Source organism: Pan paniscus, chromosome 6 (assembly GCF_029289425.2).
Source record: "Pan paniscus chromosome 6, NHGRI_mPanPan1-v2.0_pri, whole genome shotgun sequence".
Lineage (NCBI taxonomy): Eukaryota > Metazoa > Chordata > Mammalia > Primates > Hominidae > Pan > Pan paniscus.
The window spans coordinates 175,869,705-175,895,603 of NC_073255.2; the positions used below are offsets into that span (position 1 = coordinate 175,869,705).

Consider the following 25,899-nt stretch of genomic DNA (forward strand, 5'->3'; position numbering starts at 1 on the left):
AGTATGAACTGTATTTCAGGGTAACCATACCTGAGAAGTAATTTTTTTTTCTATCCCATAGAGCTAAAGCTACCAGAAAAATTCTTCTTTATAGATGAATCACACTAATAGTTGCAAAAGAGTTGATAGAATTAGAAAACCACCATTTGGCAATACTTAATGACATCATGGTTCTAAACAGTCATTATCATTAGCTACTAAAACCATGAAGTGAAAGATCAGATGAATAGTATAGCGGAATGATCAGACTGGAATGACCTGAATCTACTCTGTGATCTCCATCACTAAAAATAGGACAATCAGACACTGTGTATCTCTTCATAAGATGGGACAGAATCACTGGTACGAAGCCATCAATTGTATAGCATGCTTGACTCAAAACTGAACCTAAATCTAATCAGTTCCCTAAATCTAATGATCAATTTATAGAAATTACACATCAAATGACCCCATGAAGAAACAATTTGCTAATCTGTTTTGAGACAGAGTTTCACTCTGTCACCCAGGCTGAAGTACGGTGGTGTGATCATGGCTCACTATATCCTCAACCTCCTGAGCCCAAGTGATCCTCCCACCTCAACCTCCCAAAGTGCTAGGATTATAAGCATCAGCCAGCATGCCAGGTTAATTTTCTACATTTTGACTTTGGAAAATTCTATAGGTCAAATCACCTAGTCGTTGTTTTTATTGTTTTTTTTTTCCTTTTTCTTTTTCATTTCTTTTCTTTTCTTTTTTTTTTTTTTTTTGAGACAGTCTCACTCTGTTGCCCAGGCTGAGTACAATGGTGCAAACACAGCTCAACCTCCTGAGTAGCTGGGACCACAAGTGTGTACCACCACACCTGTCTAACTTTTTAAAAAGTTTTTGTAGAGATGGGGTCTCAACTCACCATGTTGCCCAGGCTGGTCTTAAACTCCTGGGCTCAAGCAATCCTTCTGCCTTGGCCTCCCAAAGTGCTAGGATTACAGGCATGAGCCACCACACCTGGCCTATCTGATTTCTTAAAAAATGAAATTGCATGAAAAAAGTAGAGGAGGGGAAACTGTAGTAGACTAAAAGATATTTATGACACAAATCAACCAAACACAATGTACAGACCCTGCTTAGATACTGATTTGCAATACATCAACTCTAAATAGTCATTGTTTAAGACAATGGGAAAACATAAAACGTGAACTGGGTATTAGATGATATTAAGGAATTATCATTAACTTTGTTACATAGGTTAATGATATTGTATAATGTTTTTTAAAACCTCTTACCTGTTAGGAAGACACCTAATATATATACAGGGAAATGATAACATGTATTGGATTTACATTAAAATATTCCAGCAAAAGAAAAAAAGTTAGGCCAGGTGTGGTGGCTCATGCCTATAATCTCAGCACTTTGGGAGGCCGAACCAGGAGGATTGCTTGAGCTCTGGAGTTTAAGACCCACCTGAGCAACACAGTGGGATCCCCCTCCCCATCTCTAGAAACATTTTTTTTTAATTATCCAGGTGTGGTGGTGCATGGCTGTAGTCGCAGCTACTCAGGAGGCTAAGGCAGGAGAATCACATGAATCCAGGTGTTTGAGGCTGCAGTGAGCCATGATCACACCACGGCACTCTAACCTGCATGCAGAGTGAGACTCTTTCTCAAAGAAAAAAAAAGTTTAGAGGTGATGGTAGTAACAATATTGTTACCACTACTACAAATATGTTACAAAGATAGTAAAATATTGACAGTGTTTAAGTTGGATGATAGGTACTCAGGGGTTTATTATCAATTCTTTGTACTTTATGTTTGAAATTTTCCATGATCAAAACAATTACATTTTAAAAAATAAATGCTTGAAGGAAAAAACTCTTTAAAGAAGAAGGTGACGCATTAGAATGAGAAAGATTGGCCCCAGTTTATCTCTATTTTAAGGTCAGGTTTCCATTCTGGATTTGTATAATGTGGGATAGATTGAATGAATATGTTGTAAGATGCCCATGAACAGTGACGTGTGCTATAGTTCACTTCTATGTCCCACTGTAGTTCAGGATAGTACCCCAGCCCTTATTCTATCCTACAGCAAGTGTGTCTCCTTGGGCTAGTGAGAGCAGGATTAAATTTGGTTCTCTGCATGACCCACCCCCCACCCTCCCCCACTAACATGTTTTTCTAATTTATTTATTTTTTTATTCATGTGGCTATTTATTATCACTATGTGCCATGCATTATACAAAATATTCCAAGACAGCCTGGGCAACCTGGAGAAACCGTGTCTCTATTAAAAAATACAAAAATTAGTCAGGTGTAGCGGTGTGCACCCATAGTCCTAGTTACTTGGGTGACTGCAGTGGGAGGATCACCTGAGTCCGAGAGGTTGAGGCTGCAGTGAGCTGTGATTGCGCCACTGCACCCCAGCAACCTAACCCCCAACCCCCCGCCCAAAAAAACACCAAAATATTTCAAGAGCTCTGAGGAGCTGATAATTGAGGTTGGTGGGGAGGGAGGGGGAAAGGAGGAGGAGGGAAGGTTGTGCTAGAGACATTTACATAAGTAACTGTATTACAAGGTAGAAGTGGGTAAGTACTATAAGGGAATCTCGAGTGTTCCTGGAGGGCACAGGAGAATTGGAGGAGAATCACAAGGAATGTTATAGTATGGGAAAGTGGCATTCCAGCTAAATCATGAGGGGTGCTGTATTCATGTGAATGACGGGAAGGAGTATTCCTGTAGAGGGGAAGAGCAAATGGAAAAGCATGAAGCAACTCTGACATATGGAAGTTCTTGAGATCGACAATGGCTGACTACAGGAGCTATCTGGAAATGCCACAAAGCAATTTTTTCCCCTAGAAATACATGTGCACAGAAAGAACCATCCAGCTTGGCGTCAAGGTTTACTATACTTTCCACAGTTCCTGCTGTCTGGAAGGGCCATAAAGCATGGTCTCACTAGTTGAGACTAACTGGGAGTATCTGAATTGTTAAAAAATCAAAATTACCGGAACTTTAAAAAAAAATGCAGTTTTGTTGCTTTAAGGAAAGACAGTTCCAACACACTTTTGTGAAGACATCCTGCCAGAACGATTGTAACGATTAACGAATGGAAAGCAGCTCTGATGATCTCATTCATTGGCTGAATGTGAACAGCCCCTCCCCATCCTCCTACTCTGCCTTTTTCCCCCACCTAACATTTGTCAGGAACTGAAATAGTTATCGCCTCATCCACCAGAATGTAAGCTCCCGTGAGGGCATGAGATTTACTCCTCTCTTCCCTAAACCCTGAAATATTCTTTTTACTTTATTAATTTGAATATTTAAACTACAGGAAGGGGCCAAGTGCAGTGGCTCACGCCTGTCATCCCAGCACTTTGGGAGGCCGAGGCAGGTGGATCACCTGAGGTCAAGAGTTCGAGACCAGCCTGGCCCTCACGGTGAAACCCTGTCTCTATTAAAAATACAAAAATTAGCTGGGCATAGTGCCATGTGCCTGTAGTCCCAGCTACTCAGGAGGCTGAGGCAGGAGAATCACTTCAACCAGGGAGGCAGAGGTTGCAGTGAGCCGAAATTGTGCCACTACACTCTAACCTGGGTGACAGAGTAAGACTCTGTCAAAAAAAAAAAAATTACTGAAAGGGACTTTAGATAGCTACACCAATCAGATTCTAATTCTTGGGAAATCAACTTGAGAAATACAGAGAAAATTAGGCAGTTAGTGGCAGAAGATAAGGCTGAAGAGATATGCAGGTTGGAATTATGAATTAGAATTAAGTCAACTTAATTATATATATAGTTACTAAGTCTATTAAATAGCAGGGGAATAAAAATAATAATAACCAGAGCAGTTAACATTTTCTGAACACCTGATGAGTGTTTGGAATGTGTTACCCAAGCAACCGTGAAGAAGGTATTATTATTAAGCCCATTTTACAGATGAGGATATACAGAGTGATTCATTTGTCCAAATCCACACAGCTAATGGGTGGCAAGATGGAATTTGAACCTAGGTGAGCTAGATCCAGCATCCAGGCTGTTAACCTGGTCCCAAGAAAGAATCTTTGACTCTAGGCTGCTGCAGTTCTAAAGCAGAATTGGAAGCAACTCCCCTTCCTGAGGCCCTGATATAGCTCAGTTTCCATTCTTAGATTCTTGCGAGTTGTTTTCCATATGACCTCATAGTTATTTATCTTTTTAGTAACTTCCTTTTTCATCAAATAGCTTGAATTCTTACAACCAAAAGAACCTAGTTAGAACACCTTGATTTTATACTTCTCTTGAAGCCTGTTTTATGTAATCACACATCACCCAGAAAAAAAATATCCAACTCCAAAAATGTTCATGAACAATGTAGAGTTTACTGAGCAGTTCACAAGGAGAGTTACAATGAATCCCCCACAGCAACATTTCCTTTAAAATCCCTTCAATCAATATTATCTCTCACCAAAACCCTTGCTCTAACAGCTAGCTCATCCCTTTTTTCTATCTCTTTCTCCGCCCCTCATCCTCTATAAATCGTGTAGGAAAACAAAAGACACCCAAAAGAATCCACAGCAAAGCCAGGCACGGTGGCTCATGCCTGTAATCCCAGCACTTTGGGAGACTGAAGTAGGAGGATCACTTGAGCTCAGGAGTTCAAGACCAGCCTGGGCAACAAAGTGAGACCCCATTTCTAAAAAAAAAAAAAGAATCCACAGCAAAACAAAAACCCAGTATATATGATTATTCCTTAGGCGTACTGCATCAATCCAGCTCTTCACAGCTGGAGAAGCTAAAGCCCAGAGTATTTAGGAGACTTGCTCAGACTTCCCTTTCAGAAAGAAAATTCACTTTCCGATCTAGTATCCTTTCAGTCACACCATGCTGCTTAACGAGCATCTTACTCATCGATAATGCAAATGGAAACTGCAGAGTAATGCAAACAGGAACTTTTCAGGAAAACAGGCTCCAGATTCACGAGTGACTTGATGAGCCCAGGGCATGAACATCTCAAGCATCTGTCAGCAAACAGCTGCTTCAGAACACTTACTCTGGCCCTCTCTTCATCTGCTGCACATACCACTGAGGCACAAATGTTGGTCTTCTGATGACATCCTTTTGAGTTTTGGAAGCTATGTTTGTCTGAATCATCCCTTTGGACAGAAAAAAAAAATAAAAGCAGTGAGAATCAAGATCAGTCCTAGAAAATGACTTCTTGTTATTTTGCAGAGGCTATTTACACAGCAAATATTCAAGACTGACCTGTATGTATACGAATAGAGAAAATCCTTTGGGATGAGAATTGCTCACAGTAAAAGACTTGTATCCTTCACTGCCATTAGTAGAAGAATCAAAGCAAAGGAGTGAATGAATATTCAGGAATTAATCTAATCTTTAAATCCAAGTTGGATGGTAAAAGAGGAGAGCTGGGGCAGCCAAATAACAAGACACCATCCTTTCAAGCTTCCCTACACCAGACGTCAGTGATTACGGGTTGGAATCTGGTAGCTGTCTTGAAGGGTTCTTTTCTACATCAAGTGTGAAATATCATTTTCAATTCATGCCGTAAACCTCAGTCCAAACTGCAACCAGAGTGATCCCTTCAAAAAGTAAGTCATAATACATTGCTAGTGAGAGTGTAAAATGAAACCACCACGTTGGAAAACAGTTTGGTGGTTTCTTATACAGTTAAATATGCACTCCTATATGATTTAGCAATCCCATTTCTGGGTATTTACCCAAGAGAAATGAAAACCTGTATCCACACAAAGATGTGCACGTGAATGCTCACAGCAGCGTTATTATGATAACCAAAAAGGAGAAATAACCTAAATGTCCATCAGCTGGTAAACGAATAAACTATGGAACAGCCTTACAATAACTTATTACTTATTCCTCCGTGATAAAAGAGGAACAACTACTATACATGCAACAACGCGGATGAGTCTAAAAAACATTATTCAGAGTGAAAGAAGTCAGCCACATGCAACGTGCCTACTGCAAGCGTTTATTAATATCAAGTTCTAGAACAGGTAAAACAGGGACAGAAAGCAAATCAGCAATAGCCTGTGACGGGGATAAAGTGAGGTGTATGTGGTGTTGCTGGGGAAACTAATTGCAAAGAGACATAAGGAAACTTTCGGGATTGATGGAAATGTTCTATATCCTGCTTAGGGTGGTGGTTACATGCATTTGTCAATACTCATCCAACTGCACTCTTAAAATATGAAACAAACATAAACCACACACACACACACACACACACACAAGCAAATCAGATCATGCCACAACACTGCTCAAAATCTTCCCGGGGCCTCCGGCTAATAAAATATCCAAGTTTCTATCACTGCTCTCATCTCTTACATTCTATCCCTGCTCTCATCTCTTACAGACCATCCACTTGTTCTGTGAAACTTCAAGCTGGTCTGTACCTTCCAGCCTTAGCCTTAGTTCTTCCTCCTCCTGGAGCGCCCTCCTTCCCAAAGGCAGAGGCTGCTCTATAAAAGTAAGTGCTGTCCCACTGACTCCTCCATTTTCTGGCTGCTTCCTTGCACTGTTTCATTTTCTCCACTGTTTCATTTTCTCAGTAACTGTTACCACTTTCTGAAATGGCCTGACTTGTTTACTTGACCATTGTCTCTCACCACCCTTTTGAATACAGGCTCGAAGAGCAACTTCATCACTGTATCCCAGCACCCACAGCAGGAGCCAGTACACAGCTGGCACTCAGATACTAGCTTAATGCATGACAGAATACATTTGCAGTCTAGTTAAGAAATAGAAAAAGGCGGACAGGTGCAGTGGCTCACGCCTGTAATCCCAACACTTTGGGAGGCTGAGGCAGGTGGATCACGAGGTCAGGAGTTTGAGACCATCCTGGCTAACACAGTGAAACCCCATCTCTACTAAAAATATAAAAAATTAACCAGGTGTGGTGGCACACACCTGTAGTCCCAGCTACTTGGGAGGCTGAGGCAAGATAATCGCTTGAACCTGGGAGGCAGAGGTTGCAGTCAGCCGAGATTGCGCCTTTGCACTCCAGCCTGGTGACAAAGCGAGACTCTGTCTCAAAAAAAAAAAAAAAAAAGAAAGAAAGAAAGAAAGAAAAAGAAAAGAAAAAGCCATCTGGAACACTAGGAACACTATAAACTGCTCTGAACTGGTTTCTATGAACCAAACAAACAGAAGTAGCTGGACAAATTGCTCTAGATTCAGGAACAAAGTCTATTGGCTCTCATCTCTCCAGCACCCTTTTAAACCATAAAAACAATACAATACCACCCAAGAATTTTTTTTTAATTTAAGTCATTTTTAATTCTACCACCCAATAGAAGAGATTTTAATTTTTCTTTATTATCTTCCAGTCTTGGCCCACATGCATGCATTGCTGCAATTATCATGCACATTGATTTTTGTGTTTTTTTTAACTTTCCTATTTTAAATATAAACAAAATTTCAGAAACATAAATTTGGGGTTCTGGCTGAGCACTATGGCTCATGCCTGTAATCGAAGCATTTTGGGAGGCTGAGGAGGGAGGATCGCTTGAGCTCAGGAGTTTAAAATCAGCCTGGGCAACAAAGTGAGATCCCCATCTGTACAAAAAAATTTTTAAATTCGCTGGGCATGGTGGCATGAACCTATACTCCCAGTTAGTTGGGAGGCTGAGGTGACAGGATCGCTTGAGCCGGGGAGGTTGAGGCTGCAGTGAGCCATGATGGCGTCACCGCACTCTAGCCTGAGTGATGGAGTGGGACCCTGTCTCAAAAAAAAAAAAAAAAAGTGTTCTGCCTTTTTCATTTAACAACACCAAATTTTGCTCTTCCTATCTAGTTTTCATAATCAAAATCTTTAACAAGTGCCAAATACACCACTGAAATTTAATACCCTAATTTATTTAGTCACCACTGTACTGGTACAGACTGGTCCTACTTTTAATACTATAGGTACTGGATTTGGTCTAGTATTCTTCGGTCACACCATGCTGCTTAACAAGCACCTTACTTATGCCTATAGCTCTTCTCCCCCCTTCTTCTAGTGAATTATTTCCTAAGAAAGGTTCCTAAGGGAATGAAAAGACAAACATATTAGCAAATTTTAATGTTACTTGACATGTACTGCCAGACTGTTTTTCCAAATACTTGGTATAATGGTCCTTGTAAAAGCTACGTCATCTAATGCCCACTAAGCGGTACAGGATCCAACTGCAGGTACCAACTGCGAATTCAGGGACCTAAGAAAGGCTCCTTTACCTCTTCCAAAGCACCTGCAAGTCCCGAAAGGGAAAGCACTTGATCATGTGCAGGGGGTGCCCAATGGGATGGTACCTTCAGAAGGAGGGCAGTTCCTGCCCTGATATCTAACTAAACACAGCAGGTAGATTGGCGGCAGCTCACCAGAAGACCTTTCTATAGTAGCTCCAATAAACATGGTGGAAGGCAAAGTACTTTAATCAATGTGATGATGGAACTACTGACCTAGATGATAAACCCTAAAAGAAACAGCAAGTTTCTAAAACTCTGAAGGTGCCCAAAAGCCCAAGGCCTCTACCATAGTCACCAGCACCTGAAATATTGCCTCTCCCTGGGCAGCTGCCCACCCAGAATCAGAAACAGCATGGCAGAGCTGGAAGTACCCCCAAGACTACTTAGTTTGAGCCCCTGATTTTGCAGTTGAGAGAAGTGGGCCTAGATAGGCCAGGTGCCCCTCCTAGGGTGGCAGAGCAAGTGTTCGTCACAGCCAGAGCTCTAGAACACAGGTCTTCTGATGGCCACTAGCTTGCACTCCACCGCCTTGCTAAATCTTGACCTTGACCCTGGCCATAGCAATGCATACCCACTCTGCTCCCACTCCCACGTGTACACTGCAGGCGGATTTCAATGACACACAACACTGCCAAACACAGAAACTCACCTTGGAAACTCAGCTCATAGTTCCGTGAGCCCGCCTGAAATGGCACAACTCCCCTCGGACAGGATTGATAGAGAGACTCCAGGTATGAAGAGTCGACGTTTGAATTTTCCCGTTTGTCTTTCTAATTGGAAAAAAAATAAAAGGTAAAGTCAGGGTAGGCTTTTAGGAAATCTCTACTGTTATATGATTTCGTTTTAGCAATGAGATGTGAACAGGAGTGCATTTTGCTTCCCAAACCAGATTGTAAAAGCTTCCAGCTCAGGGCTATGTCACAGACTTCTGTGGTCTTCTCTATCATGGTACCTAAGAGAGAAAAGTCTATCCTGCAGAAACTCACTACACACTTGGGGGAGGCGTGAGAAATGCAGCTGTTTGCTATACTCTTTTACAGCCTTCCATAAAATACGAGCCAAATATACAGAGCAACTTGCATCCCCTCTTTTCTGATGCCGCGCCGGCATCTGTCATCTAACAGAATCTGACACTGAGTCTTACATGAAATAGAACATCGTGGGCTATTCTAGCCACGCACGGTTTACAGTAGTCGTGAAGAGAAGTAAAGAAAGACCATCTGGTCCTCGTCCAAACTCCAATAGTTGCAGTGTTCAAATATAAATAACCTAACCCTCTCCTCTGCCCTGAACCAGAGTAAGTAAACAAAATTGGCCGAGCCTCCTGCTAGCCAACTAACTGAAAATGCACTTGGATTTGCCACTAACTGGAGCTATAATGAAAGGGATGAGGTGGCCGGGTGCAGTGGCTCACACCTGTAATCCTAGCACTTTGGGAGGCTGAGGCAGGTGGATCACGAGGTCAAGAGATCGAGACCATCCTGGCCAACATGGTGAAACCCTGTCTCTACTAAAAATACAAAAATTTGCTGGACGTGGTGGCATGCACCTGTAGTCCCAGCTACTCGGGAGGCTGAGACAGAAGAATCACTTAAACTCGGGAGGCGGAGGTTGCAGTGAGCCAAGATCGTGCCACTGCAGAGCCTGGCGACAGAGCAAGACTCTGTCAAAAAAAGAAAGAAAAGGAAAGAAGGGATAAGGCATAACCCCCAAATGTAAAGCTATAATCTCTAGTCTCAAAGCATATAGAAAGCATGCAAACATCAGAATGTGTAGGTAAAAGGGAAATGAGTTGATTTTAGCAAGGGGCAGGCTAGGCTACCGATCCACTGCCCTCATTCCTCATTCCGTGGCCAGGGTGGGCGATCAGGGCACACTAGAAGTACACCCCTAGCAGCAGGGGTTCCCAGTATTTAATGGTGAGGAGACACTTGTTTCCTGTGATCTAGAACAAAGGAGTTAATGACAACAAATTTTTCCAAGCAGCCGTGGTGGGGAGGGGCTCACGGTTCCTTTTGTTAATGACATTCCAGACTTTCAGCTGGACCCACGCCCCTTCCTCTTCCCTAATGGAAATGCCTGCTGGTTGTAAGCGGAGGGCAACAGAATGTACGTGTCCAAGGAAAACGTCCTGGACAGAGAAAGGCCTAAGCTGGGTCTCTTTATCCTGGAGTGCAGCATGGTGGGAGCAGAAAGCAGTGTTCAAATATTTGTACCCAGGGCAAAGTGGGAATAAACTTGAATGTGTTTCAGGAGGTAGGACCAGTACAAAGGGTGGAAGGGACAAGGACGCTGACTTTAGCAGAACGTTCTAACTTACAGCAGCCAACAATTAAGTCATATCATGAAGATGCTTGTTGCCACAGCTTTGTGGATAGTATCTATCAGAGTGATTGTAAAAGAGCTTGCTGCCGTGATTCGATGGTGCCCGGTAAACCCTATGCCTTCCTCGGGCCAAAGTGGGCAAAACACCTCTGGCATGATGTGGGGCAGGTAGAACAGCTCTAGCACCTTGGTATCCCCTGGTTTGACCACTAGCTGAATCGCTTCCCAATTTCCCATCCCTACAGTTGAAGTCCTGTATGCATCCACTGCCTGCTCAGCTCTGTAAAACCCACTCTGTTCCTGGCTTAAAAGGCCAGAGACTTTCAAACATTGACATACATGTGAGTGCCCCAGAGATCATATTAAAGTGCAGATATGATTCTGGGAAAGTTGGGGATGATTTAGATTCCATACTTCAGCCAACTCCCGGGTGATGCTGAGGCTGATGCTGCTGGTCTGTGGACCTCACTTTGACTAGCAAGCCTCTAGGGTCTAGACCAGTGCTGTTCACTAGAACATTCTGTGGTGATGAAAATGTTCTCTGCGCTGTCCTATATGATATGTAGGGGAGGCAAAATTTCTTTCTTTCTTTCTTTCTTTTTTTTTCAGGGTGTCCCTTTCCCTCTGTTGCCCAGGCTGGAATGCAGTGGCACAATCTGGACTCACTGCAACCTCCGCCTCCTGGGTTCAAGGGATTCTCCCGCCTCAGCCTCCTGAGTAGCTGGGATTACAGGTGCATGTCACCACACCCCAGCTAATTTTTGTATTTTTAGTAGAGACAGGGTTTCACTGTATTGATCAGGCTGGTTTCGAACTCCTGACCTCAGGTGATCCGCCTGCCTTGGTCTCCCAAAGTGCTGGGATTGCAGGCATGAGCTACTGCACCTGGCCAGGGAAGCAAAATTTCACCTCTACCCTTTTACAGTATTTTGGCTGGACCTGAGCATTAAATTGACATAAGACCACAACAGGAATGACAGACAATGGAGACTCAGAAGGATAGGGCAGGTTGGGAGGGGAGTAGATGATGAAAAATTACTTAATGGGTACAATGTACATTATTCAGGTGACGGACACCCTAAAAACCCTGACTTTACTACTAGGTAATCTATGCTTGTAACAAATGTAACAAAATTACATTCGTACTCTATAAATTTATATACAAAAAGACCAACAGGAGAAAAGCATACACGTTCATTTAATACAAGTTTTACGTGGCACAGGAGCCTTCACGAGAAAGTGAAGACCTAAAGCTGCAGTTAGAGATAAACACTTGTATTGAATTAGACGAGTCATAAATTATGAAAATGGGATGAGGCAAAGGGGCTTCAGCTAGGGAAGTTAATTGGGTGGAGAAGTGTCCAGAAGGATGAAGATTTGTCTAATAGGGTTTGTTTGCACAGGTTTCCTGGCTTTGATAAGAACGCTACTTTCATTCTGGTATAGGGAGGACCTCTTTCTTTCTTTATTATTATTATTATTATTATTATTATTATTATTTTGAGACTCAGTGAGTCTCTCTCTGTCACCCAGGCTGGAGTGCAATGGTGTGATATCAGCTCACTGCAACCCCCACCTCCTGGGTTCAAGAGATTCTCCTGCCTCAGCCTCCCGAATAGCTGGGATTACAGGCATGAGCCACCACACCCGGCTGATTCTTGTATTTTTAGTAGAGACGGGGTTTCACCATGTTGTCCAGGCTGGTCTCCAATTTCTGACCTCAAGTGATCTGCCCGCCTTAGCCTCCCAAAGTGCTGGGATTACAGGCATGAGCCACTGTGCCCAGCCTAGGAAGAACATCTTCCACATGAGAATTTCATCTCCTGCTTTTAAGTAACAGAAGGTCAGAGTGATCGTCTTGCACCTGCTGTTTTTCAAGTGCGTTTAACTCAAAATAGTCAATATGCCAGAGTGGCATATTTTTAACTCCTTCAGTAGCCAAGCTATGTGTGGCTATACAGCACTGAAAATGTGACTACCGTGACCATGGAACTGATTTCTTAATTTTTTATGTGTTTAATTAAAGTTTAAAATGAAATTGCCGCATGTGGCAAGTGGTTGTCATACTGGACAGCACAGGGCCACTAAGTCAGTGTCTGAGCATCTGCACAGCCTAGCATGGCTCCACACCGACCTTCTCTAGCCTTGCCCTCACACTGCACTTGTCATGTTCATGAACCCTGGTAGGTGGTGAAGTCCTCAAAGGTAACATTTCCCCTTGGTTTAGTCCACATCAGAGACGAGTCTCAGGCACTGCTTGATGTGATGTGTAGGCTGCTTCATTCAACCCTCGCTATTGTAAGACTAACAGGACAGCGGGAGCATGCCCATGTCATGCGTATGTTATGGTCAAGAGGTCACACAACTGACTGATGGTCCAGAAGCAACTCTCAAAGTCCCTCTCTTGTTCCTGTGTGTTGTCTGGGTCAATTACCAGGTGTTTCTATTGTAAAGGTATTCCAAGCTACTCTTGTAAGGATAAGTCCTTTTTGTGGTATCTGAAAGTCAGTCATATCTGTGCTGAGCTGGCCCCAGTTCTTTGGCAATCCTAAGCTACAGTTGCCCCATACTCTTAAGTGACAGGTAGTGACAGCCTTGCAAGATGTCTCATTAGACCTTTTAGCTACCATTAGTTTAATAGCCATAATGTGTCCTAGAGAACAGTACTGTTACTCCAGGTCTGAGTAAATGAATGAATCACACAGCCGTCAATTATTTATTCCCCACAAGACTTGAATTTATGTTTCAGTTGCAGTAAACAGGTCTTAGCTTTTATGCTGTGTGTCAATGATTGCCTCAACCTTGGCTTTCTAGAGCTGTGGCTTGTCCTTGTTCTGAGAGGGTCTCTCAGGCCACAGCCTCCCGCTGTTTCTCAACACCAGCTTCCACAGCTGCTAAGCTTAGCTACTTTGCTGGTAAACATCTTCGAGGACCTGAATCTGCACTCCCTAACTGGTGCACATTCAACGACTCCCAGGCTCTACCCTCCTGTCAGCCCTGCTATCACTCTACCCTACACCATTGCTGCCCAACTGCCCATTGATTCAATCATCACTTCTCCTAATACCACACCCTCTCCCTGCCCACCATCTATGTAGGTATGAGTCCTGGTTAAGTACATCAATTTCCATAAAAGGATATCTATTTTACCTCCCAGAGAGCTCATAATCAAAGCATATGTGCCTACTCTGTTGGCAGAAGTTTCTACTCCTCACGTTCCTCTTAGGGAGGTTCCAACCCACAACTCATAGTTGCCTGACTTATTCAAAATTCAGTTACAAGAAATAAAAGCTGTGGGGCACTGGCAGAAGGCTTCACAGTCCACTCCTTTCTCTAAATATTCTAGCCTGTACGCTGGCTCAAGGCAGGTCACCAAAGAGCTGCAAACTTGGACCACAATGCATTGACCCATGAAAGAAACCAGGCTGTTCTTGATATGTGGGGTTCAAATCTCCTGGAAACATTATTTTAATTTTACTTGGACTCCCAGCAAGGAAAACATTAAACCCAGGGCCGGATTTTTCCTTATTTTTTTTTTAATAACTAGAGCCAATTCAATTTATATAATGATGGGTCTTATTAGTATGAGACAGTAAGAGTTCATTCACATCTTCAGTGAACATCCAACAAACCTGTGTCACATTTAATGAATACAACATTCATGTGTTTGCAGATTGAATGTTACATTCTAAAAACTCTACAGTTTTCATGGGAATCCAGAATATAAAAATAAAAATAAATAAAATAAAAACTCTACAGCTAACACAGACTAAATGTCCCAGTGAGAACTTTGTATTAAAAACCTCAGGAGGCCGGGCGCAGTGGCTCACATCTGTAATCCCAGCACTTTGGGAGGCTGAGGTGGGTGGATCACGAGGTCAGGAGATCGAGACCATCCTGGCTAACATGGTGAAACCCCGTCTCTACTAAAAATACAAAAAATTAGCTGGGCGCGGTGCCGGCGCCTGTAGTCCCAGCTATTTGGGAGGCTGAGGCAGGAGAATGGCGTGAACCCGGGAGGCGGGGCTTGCAGTAAGCCGAGATCGCGCCACTGCCCTCCAGCCTGGGCGACAGAGCGAGACTCCGTCTCAAAAAAAAAAAAAAAAAAACCTCAGGAAGGGCTGGGTGCGGTGGCTTACACCTATAATCCCAGCACTTTGGGAGGCAGAGGCAGGCAGATCACCTGAGGTCAGGAGTTCAAGACCAGCCTGGCCAACATGGTGAAACCCCGTCTCAACTAAAAATACAAAAAATTAGCCAGGCATGGTGGTGGATGCCTGTAATCCCAGCTACTGGGGAAGCTGAGGCAGGAGAATTGCTTGAACCTGGGAGGCAGAGGCTGCAGTGAGCCGAGATCACAACATTGCACTCTAGCCTGGGTAACAAGAGCAAAACTCTGTCTCAAAAAAAAAAAAGCTCAGGAAGTTTCTTGATGTTTTATTAGAGAACATGATCGAACTTGTGTAAATTTAAATTTAAATACAATATCTTTCCCCCGAATAGTTCCTTTTGGTTTCTGAAAACTTTTTTTTTTTTTTTTTTTTTTGGAGTCTTACTCTGTCACCCAGGCTGGAGTGTAGTGGCACAGTCTCGGGTCACTGCAACCCCTACCTCCTGGGTTCAAGCAATTTTCCTGCCTCAGCCTCCCAAGTGGCTGGAATTACAGGTGCACGCCACCAAGCCCAGCTAATTTTCTGTGTGTATTTTTAATAGAGACCCAGTTTCACCATGTTGGCCAGGCTGGTTTTGAACTCCTGACCTCAGGTGATCCACTCGCCTTGGCCTCCCAAAGTGCTGGGATTACTGACATGAGCCACCACGCCCGGCCTCCTGGAACCTTGATGTAACTAGAATGCAAATGTTTGTTTGCCAACCCTTCCCCTTTATATCTTACTAAAAATTCCAATTATTTGACATAAAAACCATCAAGACCTATAGCTTATTTTTATTTTAACCAAGGCTAATTAATTTGGGTTTATAATTTTATTTCCACAGGCGCCTGACAGAATCGCTTATTTGACATCATCCTTGGCTTGAGCATACAAAGAATCCGTGCAAAGTTTAATATCATAGGTGTTTTCACACACACGGGAGTTTCAGCAGAACTCTGTTCCACAGAGATGCTACATGGGCCACCACAGGAGAGAGAAGAGCAACAAGGAGGGGTCCAGGAGACAGCTTTGAGCCCATATCCTATTCCACCAGGGCAGCCCTGCTCTACTCTAGTTGGCTCGTTTAGAGTCTTTGAAAGATGGTTTGATAAAATGTATCTGCTGCTAAGACAGTTTGGAAACCAATATGCTGCTGAATTCATGGTAGGGCTGTTTGTGGTTGAGGACCTCACCACAGCACACAGGGTTCCCGCCATGTGGCCCACTATAGGAGGTGTTTTTCTCAGGCCTCACTAACATAACAGAGCAGTGCCTCTCCGAAGTATTTTGTTTGCTTTGGCAGTTAGGCAGCTCAGAGCCAAATGTATAGCCCACTGACTCGTAATTATTAGTTCGGTGCAAAAGTAATCAGTTTTTGCCATTAAAAGTAATTACCACCAACCCAAAAGTAATTTTACACCAACCTAAATATGTAGAACCTTACGCTGCCATTCCTTTGTCCCTGCATTATCTTTTTTTTTTGGAGTCTCACTTTTGTCACCCAGGCTGGAGTGCAGTGGTGCAATCTCGGCTCACTGCAACCTCTGCCTCCAGGTTCAAGCGATTCTCCTGCCTCAGACTCCTGAGTAGCTGGGATTACAAGCACGTGCCACCACACCCAGCTAATTTTTTGTATTTTTAGTAGAGACAGGGTTTCACCATGTTGGCCGGGCTGGTCTCGAACTCCTGACTTCAGGTGATCCACCCCCTTCGGCCTCCCAAAGTGCTGGGATTACAGGAGTGAGCCACCGCACCCACCCCATGCATTATTTTTGGCTTCATTTTAATCTCTTGCTTTCATTTTCTGTTTCTCATCACCCTGATTTCATTACCTGCTTAAGGTCTGTTTTCTCTCTCTCTTTAATCCTATGAGTTAAAGGGAGGAAGGGACACTGAGACAGAAGGACAGAGACTCTGCTTATCTAAACTTCCATCCCTATTACTATGCCCCCACTATGGGTCAGCCTAGGATCTTCTAGTTCCAGTCCTTTAAGTCCATCTAAATCCAGACTCTGAATGAATAGTAGTGACTATCTGTGCCAGATGTGGTTTCACTGCTTGAGTGAATTAACACATTCCCTGGTCTAGTTAACCATGCCATCATCCATACAGTCCTTTAAGTTCTCACTCTCGCCCTCTTTTCGAGCTCAAAGCAGTAGTCTCTGTACATTTTATATGTTTATACATAGAAAGCTATCTCAAGGTTCCACCCTCCCCTCTCATGGTGAGGAAAGAGGGAAGTGCAGCTGACATGTCTCAAGCGGTTCCTTAAAAATAATTAATATATGGCCAGGCACAGTGGCTCACGTCTGTAATCCCAACACTTTGGGAGGCCGAGGTGGGCGGATAACCTGAGGTCAGGAGTTCACGACTAGCCTGTCCAACATGTTGAAACCCCATGTCTACTAAAAATACAAAAATTAGCTGGGTGTGGTGGTGGTGCATGCCTGTAATCCCAGCTACTCGGGAGGCTGAGGCAGGAAGATCGCTTGAACCCAGGAGATGGAGGTTGCAGTGAGCCAAGATAACACCATTGCACTCCAGCATGGGTGATAAGAGTGAAACTCCGTCTCAAAAATAAATAAATAAATAAAAATAAAAATTAATATATACTTTAATGTATGACTGCAATTGGAGTGCATGCTTGCTGAAAAAAAATTGAATATAGCTGTGTACAAAGTAAAAAAATACCACTTCCTCTACCACACTCCACGGGTAACCACGTAGGCTTCAAACATTTTATTAATAGTGTTCTTTTTATTTTATTTATTTATTTATTTTGGAGACAGAGTCTCAATCCATCCCCCAGGCTGGAATGCAGTGGCAAAATCTCAGCTCACTACAACCTCCACCTCCTGCCTCAGCCTCCAGGTTCAAGAGATTCTCCTGCCTCAGCCTCCAGAGTAGCGGGGATTATAGGCGCCTGCCACCACGCCTGGCTAATTTTTGTATTTTTAATAGAGATGGGGTTTCACCATGTTGGCCAGGCTGGTCTCGAACTCCTGATCTCAGGTGATCCACCTGCCTCAGCCTCCCAAAGTGCTGGGCTTACAGGCATGAGCCACCGTGCCCAGCCAATAGTGTTCTTTTTAAGTTGACTAGTTTAAACAAGAGCCCCCTACAAGGAGGAACAGTGCTCACCTCTTCTCCATACTGAATCCATGTGCCAGATTCATTCTTCCAATACCAAATCCATTTGGTGGTGAAGACAGAATTGGCTGGCTTGGTGACAGAAGAAGGAGTGGAGAGGCGTCGGATGGGAAAGGAATCACAACTCATTACCCGAAAATTGATTGTATAACTTCCTACAGAACAGCTGAGGAGAAAAGTATTAAGTTAACATAATGCTTCATTGACCCCTGTTTTCTACAATCTCGTCTTCCCTAATGAGAGCACAGAATTAAACTTTCAGGGCTAAAATAGATCTTCAAGTTTTCTTTCCATGGCTCCAGGTCCTACACATAAAAGAAAAACGGAAACGCGGAGAGGAAAGTGACTTGCCTGCACCACATAATTAATGGTGTTACATAGTGTATTCTTCCCTCAGAAAATATCCCAAAATAAAACTGTGCCCACAAAACTCCTGATTGGCTCAATGTTATAAAGTAAGTTGGAAATTCGCATTTGGTCCATTTTTAAAATTATTTATTATTATTTAAATCGTTATCAAAATGTGGAGACCCTTGCAGAAAATTGGCAAGGTTAAAGTGATTTTCAAAATAACATTAAACATTATTTGCTTTTTTCACTTTCATTCTCTCAGGAATACACGATGAAATTTTCCAGAGGCTACACAATATATGATTTCACAGCAGATTGAATAAAGAAGCAGATATGAGAATCTAGTTATCTTCTATTATGCCAGACATTAATTTGCAAAAATATAAAACTCCTCTCAATACATTTTTTGTTTTGGAAGACAGTTATTTTATAATTATCCATATAAATATTATATATACATATATAAATAAATACACACAGTTATATACCTGGGTATGTATATTAAATGGATATACATGAATATGTATATAGTATTAAATATAGTTACATGAAACATGTTCATTATGTTAACATATAGCAAGCTTATTCTTATTTTTAAGTGAATCAAATATATAATTGTTCTCAGTTTTAATTTTTAATATAGTAAATATTGATAGCTATATTCTACACAAACAGAAATTCTTTGGGATCCTGAATACATTTTAAGTGTTGAGGAGTCCTCTGACCAAAAAGTTCGAGAATTGCTGCTCTAAGAAAGACCTCTTAGATCAGTGGTTCTCAATCAGGAACGATTTTGACCTCAGTGGGTATTTTACGACATCTGAAGACATTTTGGGTTAGGACAACCAGTGGGGCTGGTGGGGGGGTGGTGCTTCCTGTCATCTGTGGATTGAGGCTAGGAATAGTGCTAAACAGAATCTGGCCCAAAACGTCAGTAGTGCTGAGGTTGAGAAATCCGGCTCTCCACTTGCCTGGGAGCGGAAATATAGACCTAGCAACAAGAAAGTAGCTGATGTCGCCCTCTAGTGGTAAAAATCCAGCAACACAGAATCTCCACCCTCAAATCACTAAATTCTCATATGATGAAAAGTAATGTAACTTTTCCCCCTTAAGAATTTCCTTGTAAAACTGGGATGTTTCTTATATCCCTGCACACCATAGATAAATATGGTCATATGGGTATCACCCATTTCAGCTCTTCCAGAAGGAGAAATGTTTTTACTTATTTATTTTTGAGACAGGGTCTCACTCTGTCACCCAGGCTGGAGTGTGGTAGCACAATCACGGCGAATTGCAGCCTCAACTTCTTGGGCTCCAGTGATCCTCTCACATCAGCCTCCCGAGTAGCGAGAAGCTGGGACCACAGGTGCGTGCTACCATGCCTGGCTAGTTTTTGTATTGTTGGTAGAGACATGTTGCCCAGGCTGATCTCGAACTCCTGAGCTCAAGTGATCCTCCTGCCTCAGCCTCCCAAAGTGCTAGGATTACAAGCATGAGCAACCACGCTCGGCCAGAAGCAGAAATGTAAGGTATCCTCTTAGATGCCTCGCTAGAGAAAATAGCAAACATAAGGGAGGTATGAAATGCTAAAGTATACAACAAAATTCTACACTAAAACTATATGAAATTATTCAAACCGTGTTTTTAAATTATGAAGTTAAGCCAAAGGCTCTTTCGTCCTAAATCATTTAGTACTTTTAATAGTTCTGTGATGAATTGATCAGGATACGAGCCGGACACTGCATTGTTTTTTTCTGCAGGACACAGACAACTGTCAACTAAACAAATAATCATGTCACTGTTTGTTTCATTTGAGTTAGCAAACATTCCCAGGATCTCTGGTATTAGCCAGGCTCAGTGTGACCTCAAACCCACCCAGCTGTGTTTTTCCTTCATTAACTCGGCAGGCATTTGCCATTTTTTATCTCAAGAGGTATTTCACACTCGAATGGGATTCCGATGGACAAGTGTTTTTTTCTTTTTCCCCTGAGCCTAGCACTAATGCTTCCCTTTGATAATGTTGGACTCTTGAAAGCCAGAGTACAGCCACCAACTTACAAGTGGATTCCGGGGTTACAGTAGCCTTCCTCGATCGTCTCCATGTGCTCAAAGTCTGTCCAGGTTTTACCAATAAGCATCTGCCACCGGTAAGGCAGATGGAAGTGGACTTTGCTGCAGCTACCTACAAAGACAAAGAAGGGGTCTGAGGGACTGTTGAGCGGGGATTCTAACCAATTCAGTCAAGTTCACTGCCAGCTTTCCCCATCCATGCCTGCCCTGCCCCCTGCCAGACAGGTCCCATCTATACCGGCTGACACTGCTGTGTGTCCATTATCCAGGTTCCTTCATTACCTTGGAGACTCATCAGAAAACAAAAATTCAGGCAGAGTGTGGTGGCTCACATCTGTAATCCCACCACTTTGGGAGGCCGAAACAGATGGATCATTTGAGGCCAGGAATTCACGACCAGCCTAGCCAACATGGTGAAATCCTGTCTCTACTAAAAATACAAAAATTAGCCAGGCATGGTAGTGGGTGCCTGTAATCCCAGCTTCTCGGGAGACTGAGGCAGGAGAATCACTTGAATCTGGGAGGTGGAGGTTGCAGTGAGCCGAGATCACCCCATTGCACTCCAGCCTGGGTGACAGAGTGAAATTCTGTCTCAAAAAAGAAAGAACAAGAAAAGAAAACAAAAATTCCCCACTCCCCCCAAAATCACTACCCAGATAGAAATTTGAGGTAATCAGAAATGTAGTTACCCTTTCTGCACCCCCCCAAGTGCATGAAGCCAAAATGCTCTCCAGCAGAGGCAACAGCCTTTATTTCCTTGAAGCCCTGGCCTACAGTTCATCTCTTCCAGAAAGATTCTCTTAACGAATCTCACTCCATCCCCATCTGACTTGTATTTTTTGCACTCCTTTAGCCAGTACCCAATAGTCAGTTGGGGGTTAATTTTTTTTATGTTTTTACTTACTTCACGCAGTTTTCCCATTTGCAAATTTTTTGTCTGTTCTTGTTTTTGTTTTTGTTTTGAGGCAGAATCTCACTTACTCTGTCGCCCAGGCTGGAGTGCAATGGCGCAGTCTTGGCTCACTGCAACCTCCACCTCCCGGGTTCAAGAAATTCTCCTGCCTCAGCCTCCCGAGTAGCTGGGATTACAGGCATGTGCCACCATGCCCAGCTAATTTTTGTATTTTTAGTAGAGATGGGTTGTCACCATGATGGCCAGACTGGTCTTGAACTCCTGGCCTCAAGTGATCCACCTGCCTCAGCCTCCCAAAGTTCTGGGATTACAGGCGTAAGCCACCATGCCTGGCATTTTATGGATGTTTTCATGCCCTACCTTAATTATAAACTTACTAAAGAGAAGGCTGCACTATGGTTTAGCTTACATCCCCCTTACATATTTGGCACAGGGCTAGGCATACAAAAGACAGCCATTGCAGGAATGCCGGCTGAAGAATGAATTGATGTTATAAGCTACAGTACAGGAAGACAGAAGATAGTTCTGTTTTTCAAAATTTGCCTTATATTATGTTAAATTGTTTTGAAATATTCAAAATGAAGATGTGTGACAACTTCAAAACAAACAAACAAAAAAGACAGGTTTAGACACTGCAGGGACACCCATAGAGTGGCCCTACTTGAGACTTGGCTGACTGAAAAGTACACAACCACTCATTATAGTCCACACCTCACACTTGTTAGAATGGCTGCTATCAAAGACAAACAGTGGCTGGGCACAGTGGCTCATGCCTGTAATCCTAGCACTTTGGAAGGCTGAGGCGGGTGGATCACTTGAGGTCAGGAGTTCAAGACCAGCCTGGCCAACATGCAAAAACTCCTTCTCTACTAAAAATACAAAAATTAGCCGGACGTGGTGGCACACGCCTGTAACCCCAGCTACTTGGGAGGCTGAGGCAGGAGAATCACTTGAACCCAGGGGGCAGAGGTTGCAGTGAGCTGAGATTACACCACTACACCCCATCCTGGGTGACAGAGTGAGACTCCGTCTCAAAACAAACAAACAAAAAAGGCAAACAAACACACACAAAAAGAACAAGTGTTGGTGAGGATGTGGAGAAATTTGAACCCTTGTGCATTGCTGGTGGGAAAGAAAAATGGTATAGCCACTATGAATAATAGTTCCTCAAAAAAAAAATTAAACATAGAAGTACTATATGATCCCCCAACTCCACTTCTGGGTATATATCCAAAAGAATTGAAAGCAGGGTTTTCAGAAGGCATTTGCACACCCATGTTCATAGCAGTGTTATTTACAATGGCCAAAAGGTAGAAGCTTACAGAAAAGTCCTTAGGTTACTCACCATTAAGCGGACAACCCTTACACAGATGGTCAAGACAAATTTCCTTTGAGTCATGATCATCCACCCTAGAAGATGTGGTACTTGTGACATCAGATAAAGAATCTATGAAACAAAAAAGGATGCATGTATGCTGATCTTAATGTTTAAACCAAAAATCAAAGCACTTGGTCTCACAATGGGAAAGAATATCTGAAATGGGGGCCATGTTCAAGAAAATTCCTATGATTTATGTTTTGCCCATGAGCGTCTAGACAGCCCCTCCATAAAACAAAAATGTGGACCTCAGAGTCCTGTGAAAGCTACGTTTATTTCTTAAATCATAGTTGAAATATTCCTATTGTCAATAAATGTGGCAGCTTATTCCCTGTGGTTCTACTGGTTGGCCCTTCCCTGTCTTCACTAGTCAACCTCCTCACCAGACCACCCCATAACCAAAACCCTCTAACTCTCTACCCTTTAAGAACTGGGGAACATCCAAGGAAAAACCACCAGCCATAGCCACTCTGCTGCAGACTCAAGACACAGAGGCCCCTTTGTCCTTCAGTGACTTACACTGAGCAGAGCCTGTTGTCTTCCTTGTGAGCTCGCTGGCAGAGGAAACAGGAACCTGGGTGCAGTTCTGCCCTTGGGCCCCCCAGACTGCAGCTCTGTCGCTTGAGGAAAGGGCAGCAGGTGACTGAGGCAGAGTGCTGACTTGTGCAGGGGCAGTGGATTCCCCAGGTGTGGTGGGGACCAGGTTCCTCAGACTCTGACTTCCAGTACATAACATATCTTTTTCTGCCTTGACTGCCATTGTTAAGCCAAAACCAGTGGCACCAGTTTTTTCTACATCAGTAGTTTTATCCACCACTTGACTAGAGCCATTTGGTATATCATGAACAAATGTACTAGCCCAAAGTGTCTTCTCTTTGTATTTACCGTTAACAAGTGCTACTCTTGGGTCAGCATCATCTGCGATTCTGCCAGTGGCCTGGACATCTCGGGAAGCAGGTCCAGCATCCTGAATCCTAGGTGATGATATTTCTCTCTGACCGCTGCTAGTGCTTTTGTAATTTAAGGATCTGGTAGAAGTTATATCTGTGGCCACTCCATCAGCATTATTATTAAAAAGAGGGCCAGGCTGGATGTCCTGACTTCCACTTTTGCCATTGATCATCCTGTAGTCTGAGGAAGGCAAGCCTGTGCCCCTTCTGGTGGTCACAGCTTCAGGTGTTTGCAGAGAGCCAAGAGAATAACGGGCAGCAGGTAGCGTGGGAGAAAACACAGTCTTTCTCCTGGCGCCTTGGTCATTCGTCCAGGATGTGAGGCTCTTCCAGTTGGGGGCTGATGTTGAATTGGAAGCAAGGTAAGTGCTGCCTGGATTTCCATGCAAGAGGTCCTCTTGACTGCCGTTCTCTAAAAACCTCTGGCTTGCCCCGGCCTGACTTGTTCCTCCAAGATCAGTAGCCTTGGACGAGCCTGAGGGAGGCCGAGCGCGATCCTGACTCCCCAGATACGTGAACTTGCGGGTGAGATCGTCCACAGGCGCGTCCTCCAGGGAAGCCCTGTGGCCGATCTGATCTGGACTAGGTGTGCAGGACCTCTCAGCAGACGCTGAAGCAGACCCAAGAAATTCTTGGCTGCCCTGAAGGAACCGATCTCTGCTCTTGCTTCTAGCCCTATATGCCATGTTTCTACGATGTGAAGAAGGAGCTAAGGGGAAAAAAGCCAAAATGAAACAAAATAATGAACATCGGAGTTAATGTGACTGAGTTCCTACCACCCTTCCTCCTCTTCACTTTTGTAGCTTTGCTATCCAAGTGCTATCAAATTACTTGGCGTAATCTGATGTGTAAAAATCTTGAAGATGGGTGGTTTGACAATGACGGGTTTTTTTTTTGTTCTTTTTTTTTTTTTAAGAGATGGAGTGTTGCTCTGTTGCCCAGGCTGGAATGCAGTGGCCCGACCACAGCTCACTGCAAGCTCGAACTCCTGGGCTCCAGCGATCCTCCCACCTCAGCCTCCTGAGTAGCTGAGACTACAGGTGCTCACCAACTGTGTCAGCTGATGAAAGAATCTTGACATTCTGCCTGCACGGCAGAGCACGTCATTCCATGGCCTAGGATGATAGTGAGGATCATCTCTAGGAAGAGAGTCCCTGGCTGTCCTCTGGGACTCAAAGTAGCCCCCAAACCCCAAAACTTTTAGGTGGGGCTGTCCACTATCTCCTGGTCCTGAGTCAACATTCATCACTGTGGTCAATGGAGAGATAGATTAGGGCAAATCAGAGAAGATTTTCCAGAAAGCATTCGATTTTGCCCATATTGTGATACGGGTGTACCTGGCTATTGACAGATTCACAATGCTTCAAACAAACCAACAGAAAATGAAACCACAGTCTAAAGGCCTGACTTTGTTTAAGCTGGAAATTTTTCCAGTTTTCTTCATCCCACTCCATAAGGCCAAAGTATATCAGAAGTCAACATCGACAAAGCAGTGTGGCCTGGAGGGAATTGGCCTTCCTCTAGAAACTTGATAGGTCACACCCTTCTGGAAGCAGGGAGGAAGGAAGGAGTTAGGGTGTGTTTGTGAGCGTGTGTGGAGTGTGTGTGGCGTGCATGCATGTGATGTTTATGTGGGGTGTGTGAGTGTGCCGGGGGTACATGTGGAAGATGTGCATGTCTGTGTTTGAGGCACATGTGCACATGTGGTGTGTGAATGTGAGGTGTGCATGTGTGCTCGTGTGTGTGTGTGAATTGTGCTTTTTTGTGTGGGGAAGGGGTAGAAGAGACATTTTTTTTCTCTTCCAAACCCAGGGGGCAGTAGTAATGTAGTAAAAGCAAACACCCTCCTCCTCCTGTCAAGAAAAGGCTTAACTCAGGAGATTAACTAGAAGTGAAAATATATACAGATCTTTCTCATTCACAATAAGTTTACATTGAGAAGCTACCACCAAAACCCATCCCTCCAGACATTCCTCTGTTCAGAGGGAACTGTAGTGAGAGAGAAAAAGCATTAGATATGGGATCAGAGCATGCACTCTGCTACTTTCTAGTGATGTGAGGCCTTGAAAATGTTACCTTTTATTTCTTCATTACATTATCCTTCATTCTTCTAAAAATGAGCTGAGGCTGCTTGCAATAAACATTGCTTACTATTTCTGAGCCTCAGTTTCTTTACCCTCTTAAGTAAGGCTAAAAAATGACATATCTACCTTTCTCTGTGGTTTCACTGTGAGGAACAATGATGAAATATTTATTTGGGATGAAAGTCCCTTGTAAATGATAAACCATTTCCCAAATATAAGGAGGTTTAATTGCTCATTAATTTGCACAGAATCCTAGAATCATGTATTCTATCTGCTTCATAAAATTCATCTTTCCTACATCCACTTCATAAAGA

At 43.4% G+C, this 25,899-nt stretch overlaps 1 protein-coding gene across 4 annotated transcripts in view; it reads right to left on the reverse strand.

Annotated features, from left to right (window-relative positions):
- ZC3HAV1 (zinc finger CCCH-type containing, antiviral 1) overlaps positions 1 to 25,899 on the reverse strand; it is an 88,742-nt gene that overhangs the window by 12,178 nt on the left and 50,665 nt on the right. For 2 of the 4 annotated variants that reach the window (XM_055114447.1, XM_008965938.4), the window contains 6 exons: positions 23,071 to 24,210; positions 22,519 to 22,620; positions 20,249 to 20,372; positions 17,831 to 18,005; positions 8,863 to 8,983; positions 5,002 to 5,104 (listed from right to left, as the gene is read on the reverse strand). In XM_055114447.1, coding sequence (XP_054970422.1) covers positions 5,002 to 5,104; positions 8,863 to 8,983; positions 17,831 to 18,005; positions 20,249 to 20,372; positions 22,519 to 22,620; positions 23,071 to 24,210 — 1,765 coding nt within the window. 4 annotated transcript variants of the gene reach the window in all.